The 14784-nt window shown below is 50.1% G+C and overlaps 3 protein-coding genes across 3 annotated transcripts; 2 read left to right on the top strand and 1 right to left on the bottom strand.

Moving 5' to 3' along the window:
• Positions 1 to 1339: 1339 nt before the first annotated feature.
• Positions 1340 to 2347, bottom strand: LOC103202739 (magnesium transporter protein 1-like). Its single transcript, XM_042781882.1, has one exon. The coding sequence runs from the start codon at positions 2345 to 2347 to the stop codon at positions 1340 to 1342; it is 1008 nt and encodes a 335-aa protein (XP_042637816.1).
• Positions 2348 to 5127: 2780 nt separating this feature from the next.
• TEKT2 (tektin 2) lies at positions 5128 to 7953 on the top strand. The gene is made up of 9 exons (XM_007947646.2): positions 5128 to 5283; positions 5366 to 5491; positions 5700 to 5905; positions 6409 to 6552; positions 6655 to 6769; positions 6960 to 7067; positions 7205 to 7348; positions 7504 to 7583; positions 7740 to 7953. Exons 1-9 carry the CDS (start codon positions 5128 to 5130, stop codon positions 7951 to 7953), a joined length of 1293 nt encoding a protein of 430 aa, XP_007945837.1.
• A 1020-nt stretch (positions 7954 to 8973) lies between these two features.
• On the top strand, positions 8974 to 14309 carry ADPRS (ADP-ribosylserine hydrolase). The gene is made up of 6 exons (XM_007947645.1): positions 8974 to 9187; positions 12160 to 12256; positions 12522 to 12729; positions 12824 to 13008; positions 13340 to 13440; positions 14017 to 14309. The coding sequence occupies exons 1-6, from the start codon at positions 8974 to 8976 to the stop codon at positions 14307 to 14309; spliced, it is 1098 nt and encodes a 365-aa protein (XP_007945836.1).
• Positions 14310 to 14784: the final 475 nt, after the last annotated feature.

Genomic DNA, 14784 nt, shown 5'->3' with positions numbered 1-14784 from the left:
TATGATGCCCTTGATTTCATCCCACAACTCATTTGGTCTGCAGTCATTAGTGTTCAATGTGTCAAATCTATTCTTGAGTCTTGAGATGGTCTCTGAATTCAGATGAGATATACTCAAGGTCATATTTTGGCTCTTGTGGACTTCTCTTTAATTTTCTTCTGCTTCAACTTGAACTTGCATATGAGCTGTTGATGGCCTGTTCTGCAGTTGGCCCATGGCCTTGTTCTGACTGATAAATCATCTTTCCTTGGATGTAATGGACTTGATTCCTATGTATTCCATACAGAAAGTATAGTCACATATAGTGATATACGTTATTATGTTGTTTAAAAACATATTCACTATGTTGTTTAAAAAGGTATTTGCAATGAATGAGTCATTGGTCTTGCAGAATTCTATCATTCAATTTCCCACATCAATTCTAACACCAAAGTCATATTTTCCAACTACTGATCTTTCTTTCCAGCATTCATGTATAAATTATAAATGCATCTTCATTGCATGTTTGATCAGTTTCAGACTGCAGAAATGGGAAACATCTTTAATTTCTTCATCTTTGGCATTAGTGGTTGGTGCATAAATTGAATAATAGAATAATACTTTTTCCCTTCCATACTTACTGCTGTCAAGTCGTATCCGACTCATAGAGATCCCTCCTTAGGTTTCCGAGGCGGTATCACTACAGAAGTCGATTCTCCAACCTTCCTTCTGAGGAGTGGCTGGTGGGTTTGAACTGCTAGCCTTCTGGTAGCACTCAAGTGCTTTAGGCACTATGCTATCAGAGATGATTCCCCTAAATGGAAAGCCACCTCAAATCAACATAGAAATAGAAAATATTATATTGTTAGAGATGGGTCACCTGAAATGCAAGATAAATAAGGAAAGAGAATTTACCTGAATTTTTTCCAGAGAAATGGTAGTTAACAACATGGAAAAATTGTAATCCAGTGTTCAGTGTATAATATCTACAACTATCAAGAATCACAGTCATATCAGTGGGAAGACTTGCTAGGGAGGAGTACTGTATTTTCCTCCAGGCATTGGAACGGCACTTTAAATTAGTTAGAAGTTATACTCTAAGGATTTTAATAATGAGAAGTCACAGGTTAGGTCATCAATAGCATTTACTGTGAAGAGAAAATTGAGAACAGAAAAGATCCATACCACAGCACTACACAGATTTTGAGAGGAAATGGCTTGTTATTGTCAAGGCACTTCATGTCTCCTTTGGTTAAATCTCATTCACTTAAAAAAGTCATGAGTTCACATTTTTGTTTCAATATGATTTCTCCTCCCACCCCGACTTCTTGCTTCAGTGTCTGTATCTCTAGTACCTTTTTTAATCCATCAGAAAGCTGTATGGATAAGCACGTTCCTTAAATCTAAACAGGGAGAGCAGCCAACTGAAGAGTATTACAACTAGGCACATACCAATCACACACAGCGTCTTCCTCTTCACGACGTTCATTCTCGATGTGGCCGCTTTATCTAAGAACACCATTCCCAGGGAAACGCCCACATGAAACAGGGCAACAATGTATGTTTCTGCCACAAACTGAGAGTCTGCCATTCTGTGGATATAATGTACATGTCCTGTGCGAGGACTCCTTTGAGCGTATGGTGCTCTGTTTATATGAGTCCACATTTGACCAGATGTCATCACAGCCACAAGAGACACAGCTAAAATCGCCCATAAAGTTTTGTCAAAAATAAACTCCCCCTTCCTTTTCAATAAATACACAAGTCCACTACTGAGCATCAAAATTGTCCCCAACAAGAAGAGATGATGGTCATTCATGGGTCGTCTGATTCTGATGTGGATGTTTGTTCTCTCAGCCACCCATTTAGCCATTTGCTCAGCTATGATACCCCTTTCTTCAAAATTATAAACATCATCTGATGTGAATTTCCCTTTAGCAGAAAAATGGAGGAAGTTTGGAACTGACACCACTCGGATCGTTTGAAAAGCCTCAGGGCTTGTATCATAATCTACCATAGCAAAAAATACCTTGTTGGAGAATGTCCTGCAGTGTTGCCAGGAATTTGCCAAGATCTGAAATTCTTTAGCAGCATGTTTGCACATTACACACTGTCTTAACTCGTGGAGAACAGTAAACATCACCATCATGGAGTAGTTGATCGGTGGTTCTAGTACAAAACGATGGAACATGGTGGTGTTGCTCATTGTTATCGCTCCGCTTTTCTTGGTCCAATCCATCAGCTGACGGACCTTTTCGACTAACACCTTATTCCCTTGGGCAGGATCTGAGGGAACCCCATGAGCCACAAGCAGCAGGGCCACCATCATAGTCAGAGGTATACGCCAAAACCACCCCAGCTCTGCCATATTTGTTAACTTCGTTCTATTATACTTAAAAAAAAAAAAAAAAAAGTGATCATTTCTTGTAGCAATTAATTGATCCAAGGCCTTTTTCTCTGTCTTCTTGAGGTAAGCATGGTATTAGCAGCTATATCACGAGTTGTTTCTGTCTGCTTTATGAACTATATATTCAAAAAATGCCCAGCCACACCAGTTGCCATGGAGTCAATTCTGACTCAGGTCCCAGAGTAGAACAGTGCTCTGGTAGGTGTTCAATGGCTGACTTTCCAGAAGTAGATCACCAGCACTTTCTTCCCAGGTGCCTCTGGATGGATTTGAACTCTCAACCTTTTGGTTAGTAGCCGAGCACTTAACTGTGCCACCTAGGGACTAAAGCATATATAAAGTTTGGAGCTCTGGTGGCACAGAAGGAAGGTGGGGCAATCTACTTCCGTAGTGATACTGCCTCGGAAACCCAAGGAGGGGTCGCCATGAGTCGGGTCCGACTCTACGGTACATAACAACACCACCTAACTGTCCAACCTTACTTCCGAGGAGTGGCTGGTGAGTTTGAACCGCTAGCCTTCTGGTTAGCAGTCAAATGCCTTGGGCACTACTCCACCAGAACACCTTAAATGTCTCAAACGCCAACCTCATCCTCCCCTTCCCCGCCAAGCATTTGATTCTGTTCCTTTTTTCTCTTTGTTAAGAATAATACCATCTCACCAGTCCCTGGAGTTTTAAAACTGAGGGATTCTTCTTAGACACCTATTTTGCCCTCATCCATTAAACCTGAGCTTGGCCTCTGGGGCCAGACTGCATGGGTTTGGATCATGCGACCCTGGGCACGTTCCTTATTGCTCTGTGCCTCCGTTTCCTCGCCTGTAAAATGACAATAGGAATAGAACCCACCTCATGGGACAGACCGCGTGTTGGGAATGGCAAGTCTCTCCAGAGCCACCACTAGAGGCAGTGCGGAGCGGGACTAGAGAGGATGTGGGCGTGGGGCTCACACCCACCTGGGCTTCCATCCCCGCTGTTTAGCAGTGTAACCCTTTGTTATCTGAGAAATAGGGATAATGCCTATCTCACCTATTAGTTACGAGAATTTAATGTTAACGTAAATCCAAGACCTAGAACAGTATTGGGCACAACGTCTTTTTTTTTTTTTTTTTTTAAGAAATGGGTGAATTTTGAGCATTGCCTCTAGTACCGCAGGAGCTCTGGTGGTGTCCTGGTCAAGCCATTTGGCTAATATCCAAAAGGTCAGTGGTTCGAACCCACCAGCCGCTCTGAGAAACAGCAATGATCGCTACAAAAACCAGTATCATTCCTTCTGTGCTTTCAAGCAGATGCATTAAATCATCAAATACAGGGTCAAAGGAGTATGTGTAAGTAATAATAAATACATATACATTTCTGGAAGCATACTGGCTGGGGAGTGAGCTTGAGCGGGCGATTTTTACTGTTTCTTTGTGCCCCCCCCCAATCATATTGAGGCGTAACTTTCGCCTAAATAAAATTTAAATAAAATGAATAGAATATTCCTTTCTGCACACTTCCCCTCCGCCAGTCACAGCTTCTGACCCCACCCCAGCCCCGGGGCAGCCGCCATTTTCCGACCCTAAGGGACCAGTGCCCCTCCTCGGCAGCGCCCGCCGCCCCCGCCGTGGTGGCCTGCGGTCTCTGCGCTGAACTAGGCGGCCGCCGGTTACAGCGCGGGAGAGGGGCGGTCGCCTAGCAACCGGAGGTGCTTAACAACAGAAGAGCCTCGCCAGGGGAGGCCCAAGTGCGAGCAGGGAGAGAAGGTAAGAGGACCGGGGGAGCCGGGAGCTCACACTGAGCCCGAGCTCCCTCCCTCACTCCCGAGCCAGGGCTGGGTATTAATAAAAACCAAAGACGATTATTCTGGGGAGAGGCGGATTGGGATGGGCTCCTCCCACTAGGGTGGTCCCTCACACATCCGCTTTTCCCCCAAGAGAGAGCCGCAGGGAATGTGATGGGCAGATGGGGGGCAGCTGCACCACCCCTACCCTCGACCCCCCAGTGCCAGCCCTTATCCACTCTGCGAGAAACTAACTAGTCTGTCCTCTCCCTGGATGGAAAACAGGGCTCCTTCTTTTCTCAGATCCCCCACAGGTCCTGTCCAGAGCTGGGCGGTGGGACAGGGGGGTGGACAGGGAGCAGCCCAACAAGAATTGGTTGCTGGAAGTAGGGGTGGAAACTGCATGAAAGGTCAGCTTTTCCTCCTAAAAGCAACTCACCCACCGTGCACTAGACACACACACATACCCAGGAGACACCGTTATTCCCTTTCACTTACTACAAGATCTGCAAGGCCCTGGGGTTTGTATCTGTGGGTGGATGAGTGAAAGGAAACCTAGTCAATGCCTCACACAAATTTGAATAAAGGGCTGTTTCCAAGAAGACTACCTGCTTGAAGGTTGTTGTTGTTGTTGTGTGCCGTCGAGTCAGCCCTGACTCATAGCGACCCCTCCTTGGGTTTCCGAGGCAGTATCACTACGGAAGTAGGATTGCCCAACCTTCCTTCCGAGGAGTGGCTAGTGGGTTTGAACCGCCAGCCGTCTGGTTAGCAGTCAAGTGCCTTAGCCACTATGCTACCAGAGCTCCCTGCTTGAAGGTAGTTTTAGTGAAAAATGGGCTAGAGCTTTTCCTTTACAGGGGGGTGTTTGTCTATAACAGGATCCCTGACTGGTCCTCTGAAGCCTTGTTTTCCCTCTCTCCAGCAGAAAGGAGGTGTCTTGAAACAGGCCTAGGGGTTCCTGACCCTTTCTGGTCCCTGCACCATGACCACAGTTGGTGTCAAGCCGAGCCAGCGCTTCCGGCTATCCGACTGGTACACCAATAGCTACCTGCTGTCCACCAATGCTGAAAGGCAGCGAGATGCATCCCATCAGATCCGCCAGGAGGCCCGTGCCCTCCGAAACGAGACCAACAACCAGGTGGGGGGCCGGAGCCTAGTTGGGTGGGCCTGTGGATAGCCCCGGCAACTGACACCCTCCTTATCTGCCCTGTCTCACCCAGACCATTTGGGATGAACATGACAATAGGACTCGACTGGCAGAGAGGATTGATACTGTCAGTCGGTGGAAGGAGATGCTGGACAAGTGTCTAACGGATTTAGATGCAGAGATTGATGCCCTCACACAGGCAAGGAGCTAGGGCTGGGTGCCAGGAGACGCTGCTTCAAGGACACCCCCTTATGCCCCCTTTCTGGGTCAAGGAGCCTTTGATGGGGTAATTGGGTAAATAGTGGCGTGTCCATCTGAGTCACTCACTGCCCCCTCTGTTCAAGTGGAGATGGGGCTACTGCCCCGTGCTTGTCTCCACCAACCTCCCTGTGCCGTCTCTTTTCTAGATGAAAGAGTCAGCAGAGCAAAATCTGCAGGCCAAGAACCTGCCTCTGGATGTAGCAATCGAGTGCCTGACCTTGCGGGACAGTCGGCGAGACACTGACGTGGTGGCCGACCCTGTGGAGGATGAGCTGCACAAAGAGGTGGAGGTTATTGATGCCACCAAGAAGGCGTTGCAGCAGAGGGTTAACCAGGCCTTCGAGCAGCTCTGGTAAGGGAGAGATGTGGCATTCAGATGTTCACATGCACTTGGAGGTCATGTGTCTTGAATGTGGAACATATGTATTGTGGAGAACAAGTAACTGGTTCTTAAGGTAGAGTTTCCTACACCCATGGCAGACATCACTAATTGATCACACCACCATTTCTGCTACCTGGACATGATCTCAGAATACTTCTCACAACCCCACTCTAGGCAGCCATAATGAACTGACTGGAAGCAGCATAAGAGATGAAGCCCATGTGCTACCCCCCGAATGCTTTATGGTGTGTGTGTGTGCTTGTGTGTGCCTTTGTGAATGTAGCTACATACCCTGTGGTGAAGTGATTTTATTCTGGGAAGCTCATCCAGCTGTGCTGGTCTTTGTGCTTCACTATCTTCTGCTGCGAAGGGTCATCCCAGACTCCCCATCACTCAACGTCCCTTCACTACAATAGGGTCTGCACCCTGGGGTCTTAGGGGATGGTTTCTGATCATGTCTGCCCCTTCTCCAGCCTCCTGCAGGAAGTCCGACAACAGCTCAATTCTGACCATCGGGGCAAAATGGAGACACTGGAGATTGACAGAGGCTGCCTCTCTCTCAACGTCAACTCTCCAAACATCTCCCTGAAGGTCAATCCTACACGGGTCCCCAATGGGTAAGAAGAATTTTCCAATCAGTCTCTCTTTCTCCCTCTTCTCCTTCCACTGCTCACTCACAGGCATGTCCTTGTGACCCCATTATTCCATCCCACCTGCAGCTCCTCTACACTCCAGCAGTGGGATGACTTCAGTCAGTTCAACAAGAATCGGGCAGAGGCTGAGATGAAAGCAGCCATAGAGCTGAGGGAGGCCATTGCCCTAACTATTGCCGAGGTGACCAATGATGACTTACCCCAGCTCCCCGATGGCTAATGGGGTGGCGGGATGGCCCAAGTGTGCACTCAGGCCCTTATTCTTTGTTCTCTATTGGCCATGTGGCACCCTTTCCCTCACTTGAACAATATCCTCAGATAACCATGAGCTTATACTTTTCCTCTTGTCCTTCCTACTTCCCGTCCTTCAGACCAATAATGAACTTGAAGCCCAGAGGGTTGCAACGGAATTTGCCTTCAGGAAGCGGCTTCGGGAGAAGGAGAAAGTGTACAGTGAGCTCAGGTGGCAAGAGAAGAATGTGAGCCTTCATTTAATCTTCTGAGGTCTAGAGTTCCTGCAGTGGGATGAGGTGCCCAGTACCCTGCCAGGAAGCCCTGAACTGGGTGCAACGTGGTGGGTTCAATTGGTGGAGACTAGGTGCTCTGTCCCCTACAGACCTTGGAGGAGATTGCTGAGCTGCAGGAGGACATCCGGCACCTGGAAGAGGATCTGCGGAGAAAGTTCCTCAGCTTGAAGCTCTCACATACCCGACTGGAGTCCAGAACCTACCGGCCCAATGTGGAACTCTGCCGGGATCAGGTGAGAGGTATTCCAGTAGGCCACAGGGTCCCTTGCTAGAGTTTCCTCAGAATCACCCTCCATCACATATTCTTGGTGGAGTAAGGGTTCTGGGATACGGCAGCATCCAGGCCTATAGCTGACCTTAAACTCCCAACCTGCTCCTCTGCCTCCAGGCACAGTACGGCCTCACTGATGAGGTTCACCAATTAGAGGCAACCATCACTGCCCTAAAGCAGAAGCTGGCACAAACACAGTAGGTTTGAGGAGTGGGCAGAGGGGTAGGAAGACACTTCCCACCCATGGCCTGCTGTTTCCTTGGGTTTTATCTTCCTGACTAAAATCTGGGGGGTCCAGCCCAGACCTCCCAGCCTCATGCAGGGGTGGTGGGTTATTAATGCTTCCTCCCCAGGGATGCTCTAGATGCCCTGTTCAAGCACCTGGCCCGGCTGCAGGCTGACATCGCCTGCAAGGCCAACTCCCTGCTGTTGGACACCAAGTGCATGGACACCCGTCGGAAGCTGACAGTGCCTGCTGAGAAGTTTGTGCCTGAGGTGGACACCTTCACCCGCACAACAAACCGCACCCTGAGTCCACTCAAAAGTCGCCAGCTGGAGCTGGCCTAGCCTTGAAGGGCTAGTGAGAGAGGGAGGTTGGGTGGGAAATGGGAGAGGGGAGAAAGACTGAAACTAATAAATGCCAGTGTGCTGTGCCAGACTGTTCTTTGCTATTTTCAGTCAAAGATGGACCCTTGCCTTCCCTTGGGAGGCCTGTTGCTGTTAAGCGCCCCTGGAGTCAGCTCCAACTTACACTGACGCTATGTACAACAGAAGGAAACACTGCCTGGTCCTGTGCGATCCTCACAATCTTTGCTGTGTTTGAGCCCATCCTTGCAACCACTGGGTTAATACATCTCATTGAGGGTCTACCTTACCAAGCATTATATCCTTTTCCAAGGAATGGTCTCTTCTGACAAAAGTACGTGAGAGGAAGTCTGGCCATTCTAGCTTGTGAGGCGCATTCCCGCTGCACTTCTTCCAGAACAGATTTATTGGTTCTTCTGGCAGTCCACGGTATTTTCATTATTCTTCCGCAAGAATTCAATTCAAATGCATCGACTCTTCTTCAGTCTTCCTTATTCATTGTCTGGCTTTCACATGCATATGAGGTGATTGAAAATACCATGTTAGGAGCACCTTAGTCTTCAAAGTGATGCCTACGGTAAGCCAAGTAGGGACTAGCATCGCAGAGGGAGGGGTTAGAGCTTGGGCTAGGGCCGCCAAAGGACGGGTGCTTAGGGCACAGAGTGAGGCTTCAAAAAGCCAGTCACCATGCCTACCCCTTTAGTGGCTGTCACGGCCCGCTGTGACGCCGTTTACAAACGTCGAGAATGGGGACCAAAAACAGAAGCCTGGAGAAAAATATCTCAAATGGGGCTGGAGATGCCAACTGCGAATCCTATCAAACCTCGTCACGTACACGCGAGGGCTGCGCGGCGCCGCGACTCCAGGACGCTGGGCGGCGCTGTGGGCTGAGAAGCGGCGCTGCGGCTCCAAGCCACTGGAAGGCGCTGTGCGGCTCGAGGGCTGGGGGTACTGTGGTGAGCGCGACGACGACAACGGAAGTGGTGAGTAGTCCGAGCGTGGATGGCGGCGGCGGTGGCGATGACGGCGGCGGGCTATGGAGGGGCTGGGGCAGCTCGCTCCCTCTCCCGTTTCCGAGGGTGCCTCGCTGGCGCGCTGCTCGGGGACTGCGTGGGTTCCTTCTATGAGGCGCACGACACTGTCAGCCTGACGTCAGTCCTGCGTCACGTGCAGAGCCTGGAGCCGGACCCCGGCACGCCGGGCAGCGCGCGGACAGGTGGGCGGGACCGGGAGCACCGTGGGCGCGCACCAGGCGTCTTCCAAGGCGGTGCACCGCCCCAGGCTGGCGGGGGGGCGGGGAACGGCGGGGCGTGCTGGGAGTTTTCAACAGGTCCTCAAAGGGCCAGGTGAGGCGAGTAGTTTTCTCTGGGCGGGAGACGGAACCGGGGCCGGGCGAGCTCAGGAGGGAGAGAAACTACGGGGTGCGAACAAGATAAGGCTGGCGAGGGCAGCACGATCTGAATGTGGGTAGTTCGCAGGCACCTCAGCCTCAGCGAGTCTAAATACAAGCTTCCTATGTACATGTCTCTCCCAGAAACGTGCTTCCGAACACTTCCCGCCATGGGAATGGCAACACCATCTCCGCAGTGGCACAAGCTGGAAACCTGAGCGTCATCCTTCTAAATTGGGCTTGGTCCAACATACACACCTCTGCTGATTTTACCTCAGTTCTCTCCAGTTACTAACCCACCAGCCCATTCTCCGCGCGGCACAGAGTGTTCATTACAAAACAAATCTGGTCGTTTTATTGGGATAAAACTGCAGTGATTTCCCACTAACCTTAAGACAGTCAAATTCCATAAACAGGTCCCAACCAAGCCCTCACCTTTGTCTCAATTTCATCTTATATCACCCTTTATATGTGCTGTCTCTCTCCCTCTATCTATTCCCCATCTCCTTCTGTCAGCTCATCACCCCACTCTCAGCTTGGCTGTGTGTATTGGGTAAAACAGGATGTGATTATGATAGGAGAATAAGTAGGATGGTTAAATAAAAGAGCCGCAGTCAGAACCCTGGAGAACACTTATATTTAAATGGAAGGTGGAGGAGGGGGACTCGAAGGTAGGGAAAAACACTGAGAGAGGAGGAGAATCAAGAAAGAGTGATATCAACAAAACCAGAGGAAAGTGTGTCAAGATGAAGACACTGGTCACTGGTGGCATGCTATAAAGAAATGAGAGCAAGCCTAGATTTAGATAAAGCATTTTCAGATTTTGGTGGGTTAAGGAGGAAATGGAAAATGAGAAAATGGGGAGTATACTTTGAAGAGGAGGGAGATGAATTATAGTTAAAGTGAAGACAGGATGGAAAACCCAAAAAAACCCTATTGCCATTGAGTCAATTCCAATTCATAGTGACCCTTTAGGACAGAGCAGAACTGCCTTATAGGGTTTCCAAGGCTGTCAATCTTTACAGAAGCAGACTGACACATCTTTCTTTAGCGGAGCAGCTGGTAGGTTCAAACCACCAACCTTTTGGTCAGTAGCCAAATGCTTCAAACACTACACCACCAGTGCTCCTTGTATGTTTTAAGTTTGGAGGTGATTTGGGACCCTTTGGATGCAAGTGACAGAAAATAAAACTCAAAATGGTCTAAGCAAAAAGGTAATGTATGGGCTAATGTAACTGAGAAGTCCAAAGGTAGATCTGGCTTCAGAACCAGTTGTCATTCATTGAGTTGATTCTGACTTATGGTGACCCCATGTGTGTCTGAGTACAGCTATACTTCACAGGGTTTTCAATGGCTGATTTTTCATAAGTGTATTTCCAAGTCTTTCTTCGGATGCGCCTTTGGGTAGACTTGAATGTCCAATCTTTCACCTTGCTGAGCCCATAACTGTTTGTGCCCCTATGGACTCCAGGTCTTGCTTCAGCCAGATGAAGCCAGGGCCTCAAACCATACCCTTAACACTCAGTTCCTCTCTGTTGCTCTGTTCTGTGTTTGTTTTACTCTCTCTAGCAGACCCTTCCCGTGAGGTGATCCCCAATAGCTCCCAGCTCAGCAATACCAGCAGAGGAAGAGTTTCTCTTTGCAGTAGTCCCAACAGAAGTCCCAAATTGAGTCTCATGGGCCTGGCTTAGGTCATATGTCTGTTTATAAACTAGAGAATGGCTATGCTGTTTGGTCAGGTCAAAGGTGGGAATTAGCTCCACTGAGAGTGGTAGAGAATTGATTTTACTGCCAAAAATCAGAATGCAGTGGCCAAACACAGGGGGGCTGGGTGCTGCTCCACCACAGAGGGAAAGGTTGAGGATAGAGCAGAGGAGGGTGAAGAGGAAGGAGCAAGGTTCTGGGGAAATGGGCAGGGGTGGGCTTCACTTTAGACTAAAAGGGAGACTGGAAGTGCAGCTGTGGCTGAGATACCCAATAGCCTCTCTTCCTAGGGAAGTAGGAGCTGAGGGCCATCTAAGAGTGAGAAGGAGAGGGTGGAGTTAGAGGCTTGAGATACACGGAGAGATGATGGAATCGGGGGTGTGAAGAATGGAAAAGGGGCTCACTGGGGAATCTGCCTCATTCTTTATAACCATCTCTTCAAAGAAGACCAAGCCCTGTACCTAGCAGGCTTACAGCCTATTTGAGAAGTCACAAAATAACCAATGGCCCTGTTAGAAGGACCAGATCAGTGTTCACAGGCACTCAGAGGAAGGAGATAGGGTGGGATGGAGGAGGAAGAGCAGCGCCAGCCAGGAAGGACTTGACCCAAGTTCCAAGATTGGTTCTTGGGATGGGGCAGCAGTGGAATGGAAGAAGGAAAAGGCTAGACTGGGTCCAGCTTCGAATGTGAAGACAGTGAGTTTGGCCCTCATCTTGTAGGTAACAGCCAGCTGTTTTGAGCTGGAGAGTGAGATGAGTAGTGATATTCTACTCTCAGGAAGAATTTTCTGGCTGAATGTATGAGTTGGATTGGAGGGCGGGGAATGTGCAGGGGAGTTGAGAGGCTCCCCCATAGCCAAGCAGGCAGGAGGGAGGAGAGGTTTACTTCAGAAACCTGTAGGATATGGTGACTGACTCAGAATAAGGAATTGCTATGAACCCCAACATCTAGAGCCCCAGAAATAAAGGGAGTGAGAGGCTGACTTAAGGTCATTTTAAAGGTAGAAACTTTGACAGGAATAAGCAGGGGCCCAAGCCTTTATCCCCAGAGCCCTGCAGCTTGCTTTCATACCCCCTCTGCCCTCTCCCCACAGAAGTATTATACTACACAGATGACACAGCCATGGCCAGGGCTCTGGTGCAGTCCCTGCTGGCCAAGGAGGCCTTCGACGAGGTGGACATGGCTCACAGGTGAGGGGAGGTAACCCTAGGGTAAGACAGGTGGGCAGAGTCATTGCTCCCCTTGGCCAGAGCACTGATGTCCATGCACGTGTGGGATCCCCACCTCAGCAGGACACTGTTTCTAGGGCTGATGCTTCCTAAGCCAGACATGCCAGCACTACTGGTACAGGGTCCTCAGCACTCCAAGCCTCCCACTGTTCCCAAACCAGCCAGATCACTTTCTTCTAACCCTGAGAGCTGGTAAACCCCAGTTCTGTTTCCCTTCTCGCCCCAGGTTTGCTCAGGAGTATAACAAGGACCCTGACAGGGGTTACGGTGCTGGAGTTGTCACTGTCTTCAAGAAGCTCCTGAGCCCCAAGTGCTGCGATGTCTATGAGCCCGCCCGGGCCCAGTTTAATGGGAAAGGCTCCTACGGCAACGGGGGTGCCATGCGGGTAGCTGGCATCTCCCTGGCCTATAGCAGTGTCCAGGATGTACAGAAGGTACTCAGGGCTGGGCTCCGTCTCTCTTTCCCCCTCCCCTCTTCACCTTGAATTCTGTGACAGTGGAATTTTGCCTTCACTGCATTTTCCCTAGTTTGCCCGGCTTTCTGCCCAGCTGACTCATGCCTCCTCCCTGGGTTACAACGGTGCCATCCTGCAGGCCCTGGCCGTGCACCTGGCTTTGCAGGGTGAATTGTCCACTGAACACTTCCTCAAGCAGCTCCTGGGCCACATGGAAGAGTTGGAAAGTGATGCCCAGTCCCTCTCGGATGCCAGGGAGTGAGTACAGGTGGAGGTAGGGCTGGGAGCATATACATGAGCATGTGTGCATGTGGCGGGAAAGCTGCTGGCACTGCCATGAGGCTAAAACATGTTCTTTAGTTGCAGATTCTGCAGAGGGGTGGGAAGACGCTCCTTTGCCTTGGAGCATAGACCACCACCCTGCTCACACCTAACTAACCTGCTCCCACTTCTTCCTTTGTCAGGACAGCCCACTCCTCTGCCCAGGGCTCAGCCCAACCATATCTGCCTCGCCCTCACACACAGCCCCTTCCCCTTGCCTGCACCTCCACCTCCCTGGCTCTGACCTCCCTGATATCTCTCCCCACAGGTTGGGCATGGAGGAGCGTCCATACTCCAGTCGGCTGAAGAAGATTGGAGAGCTTCTCGAGCAGCACTCTGTGACCAGGGAGGAAGTAGTGGCAGAGCTTGGTGGGTAGACCCTGCCTGTGATTTGTTCCCCGACCCGTCATCCTCAGGGGTAGACTCTGGCTTAGGGAGGGGAGGAGATGGTGAAGTCATTCCTGCCATCACATTTTGCCCTGGGCTGATGTAACAGCCAGAGCCATGGTCAACAGGGCCCTTGGCAGGGATGTGAGCACAGCACCTTCTTGCTCTGGAGCACTTGACCTTCATCCTTCCAGATAAATATATCTAGAAGCAGCAGTTGGCCACCAGTTTTTATAGCTAGTGTTGAGGATGATATTACACTTCTGCTGTGTGCTAGGCACTGTCACAGCAGCCGTGGAAGGGAGTTACAGAGTTTACTCATTCCTTACCCTGTGGAGGAATCAAATCCAAGATAGGGGCGTCTTAGTGGTTAAGCAACTTTCCTAGTCACACAGCCTAGGTGGTAGAGCCAGGATTTGAACCCAACAAGTCTAACTCTAGAGCATATGATTTAATCACAGCCCAGCAGGAAGCTGAGAGTCGTGACTTGTGGCAAGTGTCAGGAAGTCCAGGGCATAAGGTGTTAAGTCCACACCCCACAATCTGGTTTCCCCACAGGAAATGGCATTGCTGCCTTTGAGTCTGTGCCCACCGCCATCTACTGCTTCCTGCGTTGCATGGAGCCTGACCCTGAGATCCCCTCCACCTTCAATAACCTCCAAAGGACTCTCATCTATTCCATTTCACTTGGTGGGGACACAGACACCATTGCCACTATGGCTGGGGCCATTGCTGGGGCCTATTATGGGATGGAACAGGTGGCAGAGAGCTGGCAGCAAAGCTGTGAGGGCTATGAGGAGACAGACATCCTGGCCCAGAGTCTGCATCGGCTCTTCCAGAAGAGCCTGTGAGGGCCACAGCCGCTGGGCTCTACCATGGTCAGTGGGACCAACTACAGCTCAGACTGGAAATCCTGAGGTTCCTTGGCTTGGCTCCCCTACCTCAGTCTTCCTGAGGGCACTATTGGGCCTGGGGTGTCTGGGGGAGGTCATTGGAACAGTGAGCAAGGGGTGGGTGCCTCCCTGGTGCTGAGTTCCTGGTTTGTTGCAGAGCTTCATGGTTCTTCCCCGGTTCCTCAGCCAGAAGACATGGGGAACCAGAACCAGTTTTATTTGGGAGGAATATTTCTGGCATTTTTCTTTACTATCTAGGATATGGGATTTTCTCCTGTTGAGTTTTAGCCAATTTTCCAGAAAGGCTGTCTTTGACTAGACAGGGCCTCTGAGGCAGCACGTCTGTATGGATCAAGGACACAGGTGTATGCATCTAGCTGATCTGGATACACACTTGGCCCTTGGCTGTTGTGGGTTTAATAAAAGCTTCCAG

This window comes from Orycteropus afer, unplaced genomic scaffold (assembly GCF_000298275.1).
Source record: "Orycteropus afer afer isolate SDZICR_OR568_19922 unplaced genomic scaffold, OryAfe1.0 scaffold00192, whole genome shotgun sequence".
Taxonomy (NCBI): domain Eukaryota; kingdom Metazoa; phylum Chordata; class Mammalia; order Tubulidentata; family Orycteropodidae; genus Orycteropus; species Orycteropus afer.
The sequence above is the reverse complement of the archived record's forward strand: the minus strand, read 5'-3'. Positions and strand labels throughout refer to the sequence as shown.

What these genes read in the sequence shown, in the direction of transcription:
- LOC103202739 (XM_042781882.1), bottom strand. Translation starts at nt 2,347, where the DNA reads ATGGCAGAGCTGGGGTGGTTTTGGCGTATACCTCTGACTATGATGGTG.
- TEKT2 (XM_007947646.2), top strand. Translation starts at nt 5,128, where the DNA reads ATGACCACAGTTGGTGTCAAGCCGAGCCAGCGCTTCCGGCTATCCGAC. An exon ending in AGATTGATGCCCTCACACAG is followed by an intron (nt 5,492 to 5,699) that starts GCAAGGAGCTAG and finishes TCTCTTTTCTAG; the next exon opens with ATGAAAGAGTCAGCAGAGCA. An exon ending in CAGAAGCTGGCACAAACACA is followed by an intron (nt 7,584 to 7,739) that starts GTAGGTTTGAGG and finishes CTTCCTCCCCAG; the next exon opens with GGATGCTCTAGATGCCCTGT.
- ADPRS (XM_007947645.1), top strand. Translation starts at nt 8,974, where the DNA reads ATGGCGGCGGCGGTGGCGATGACGGCGGCGGGCTATGGAGGGGCTGGG. An exon ending in GCCGGGCAGCGCGCGGACAG is followed by an intron (nt 9,188 to 12,159) that starts GTGGGCGGGACC and finishes CTCTCCCCACAG; the next exon opens with AAGTATTATACTACACAGAT. An exon ending in TCCCTCTCGGATGCCAGGGA is followed by an intron (nt 13,009 to 13,339) that starts GTGAGTACAGGT and finishes CTCTCCCCACAG; the next exon opens with GTTGGGCATGGAGGAGCGTC.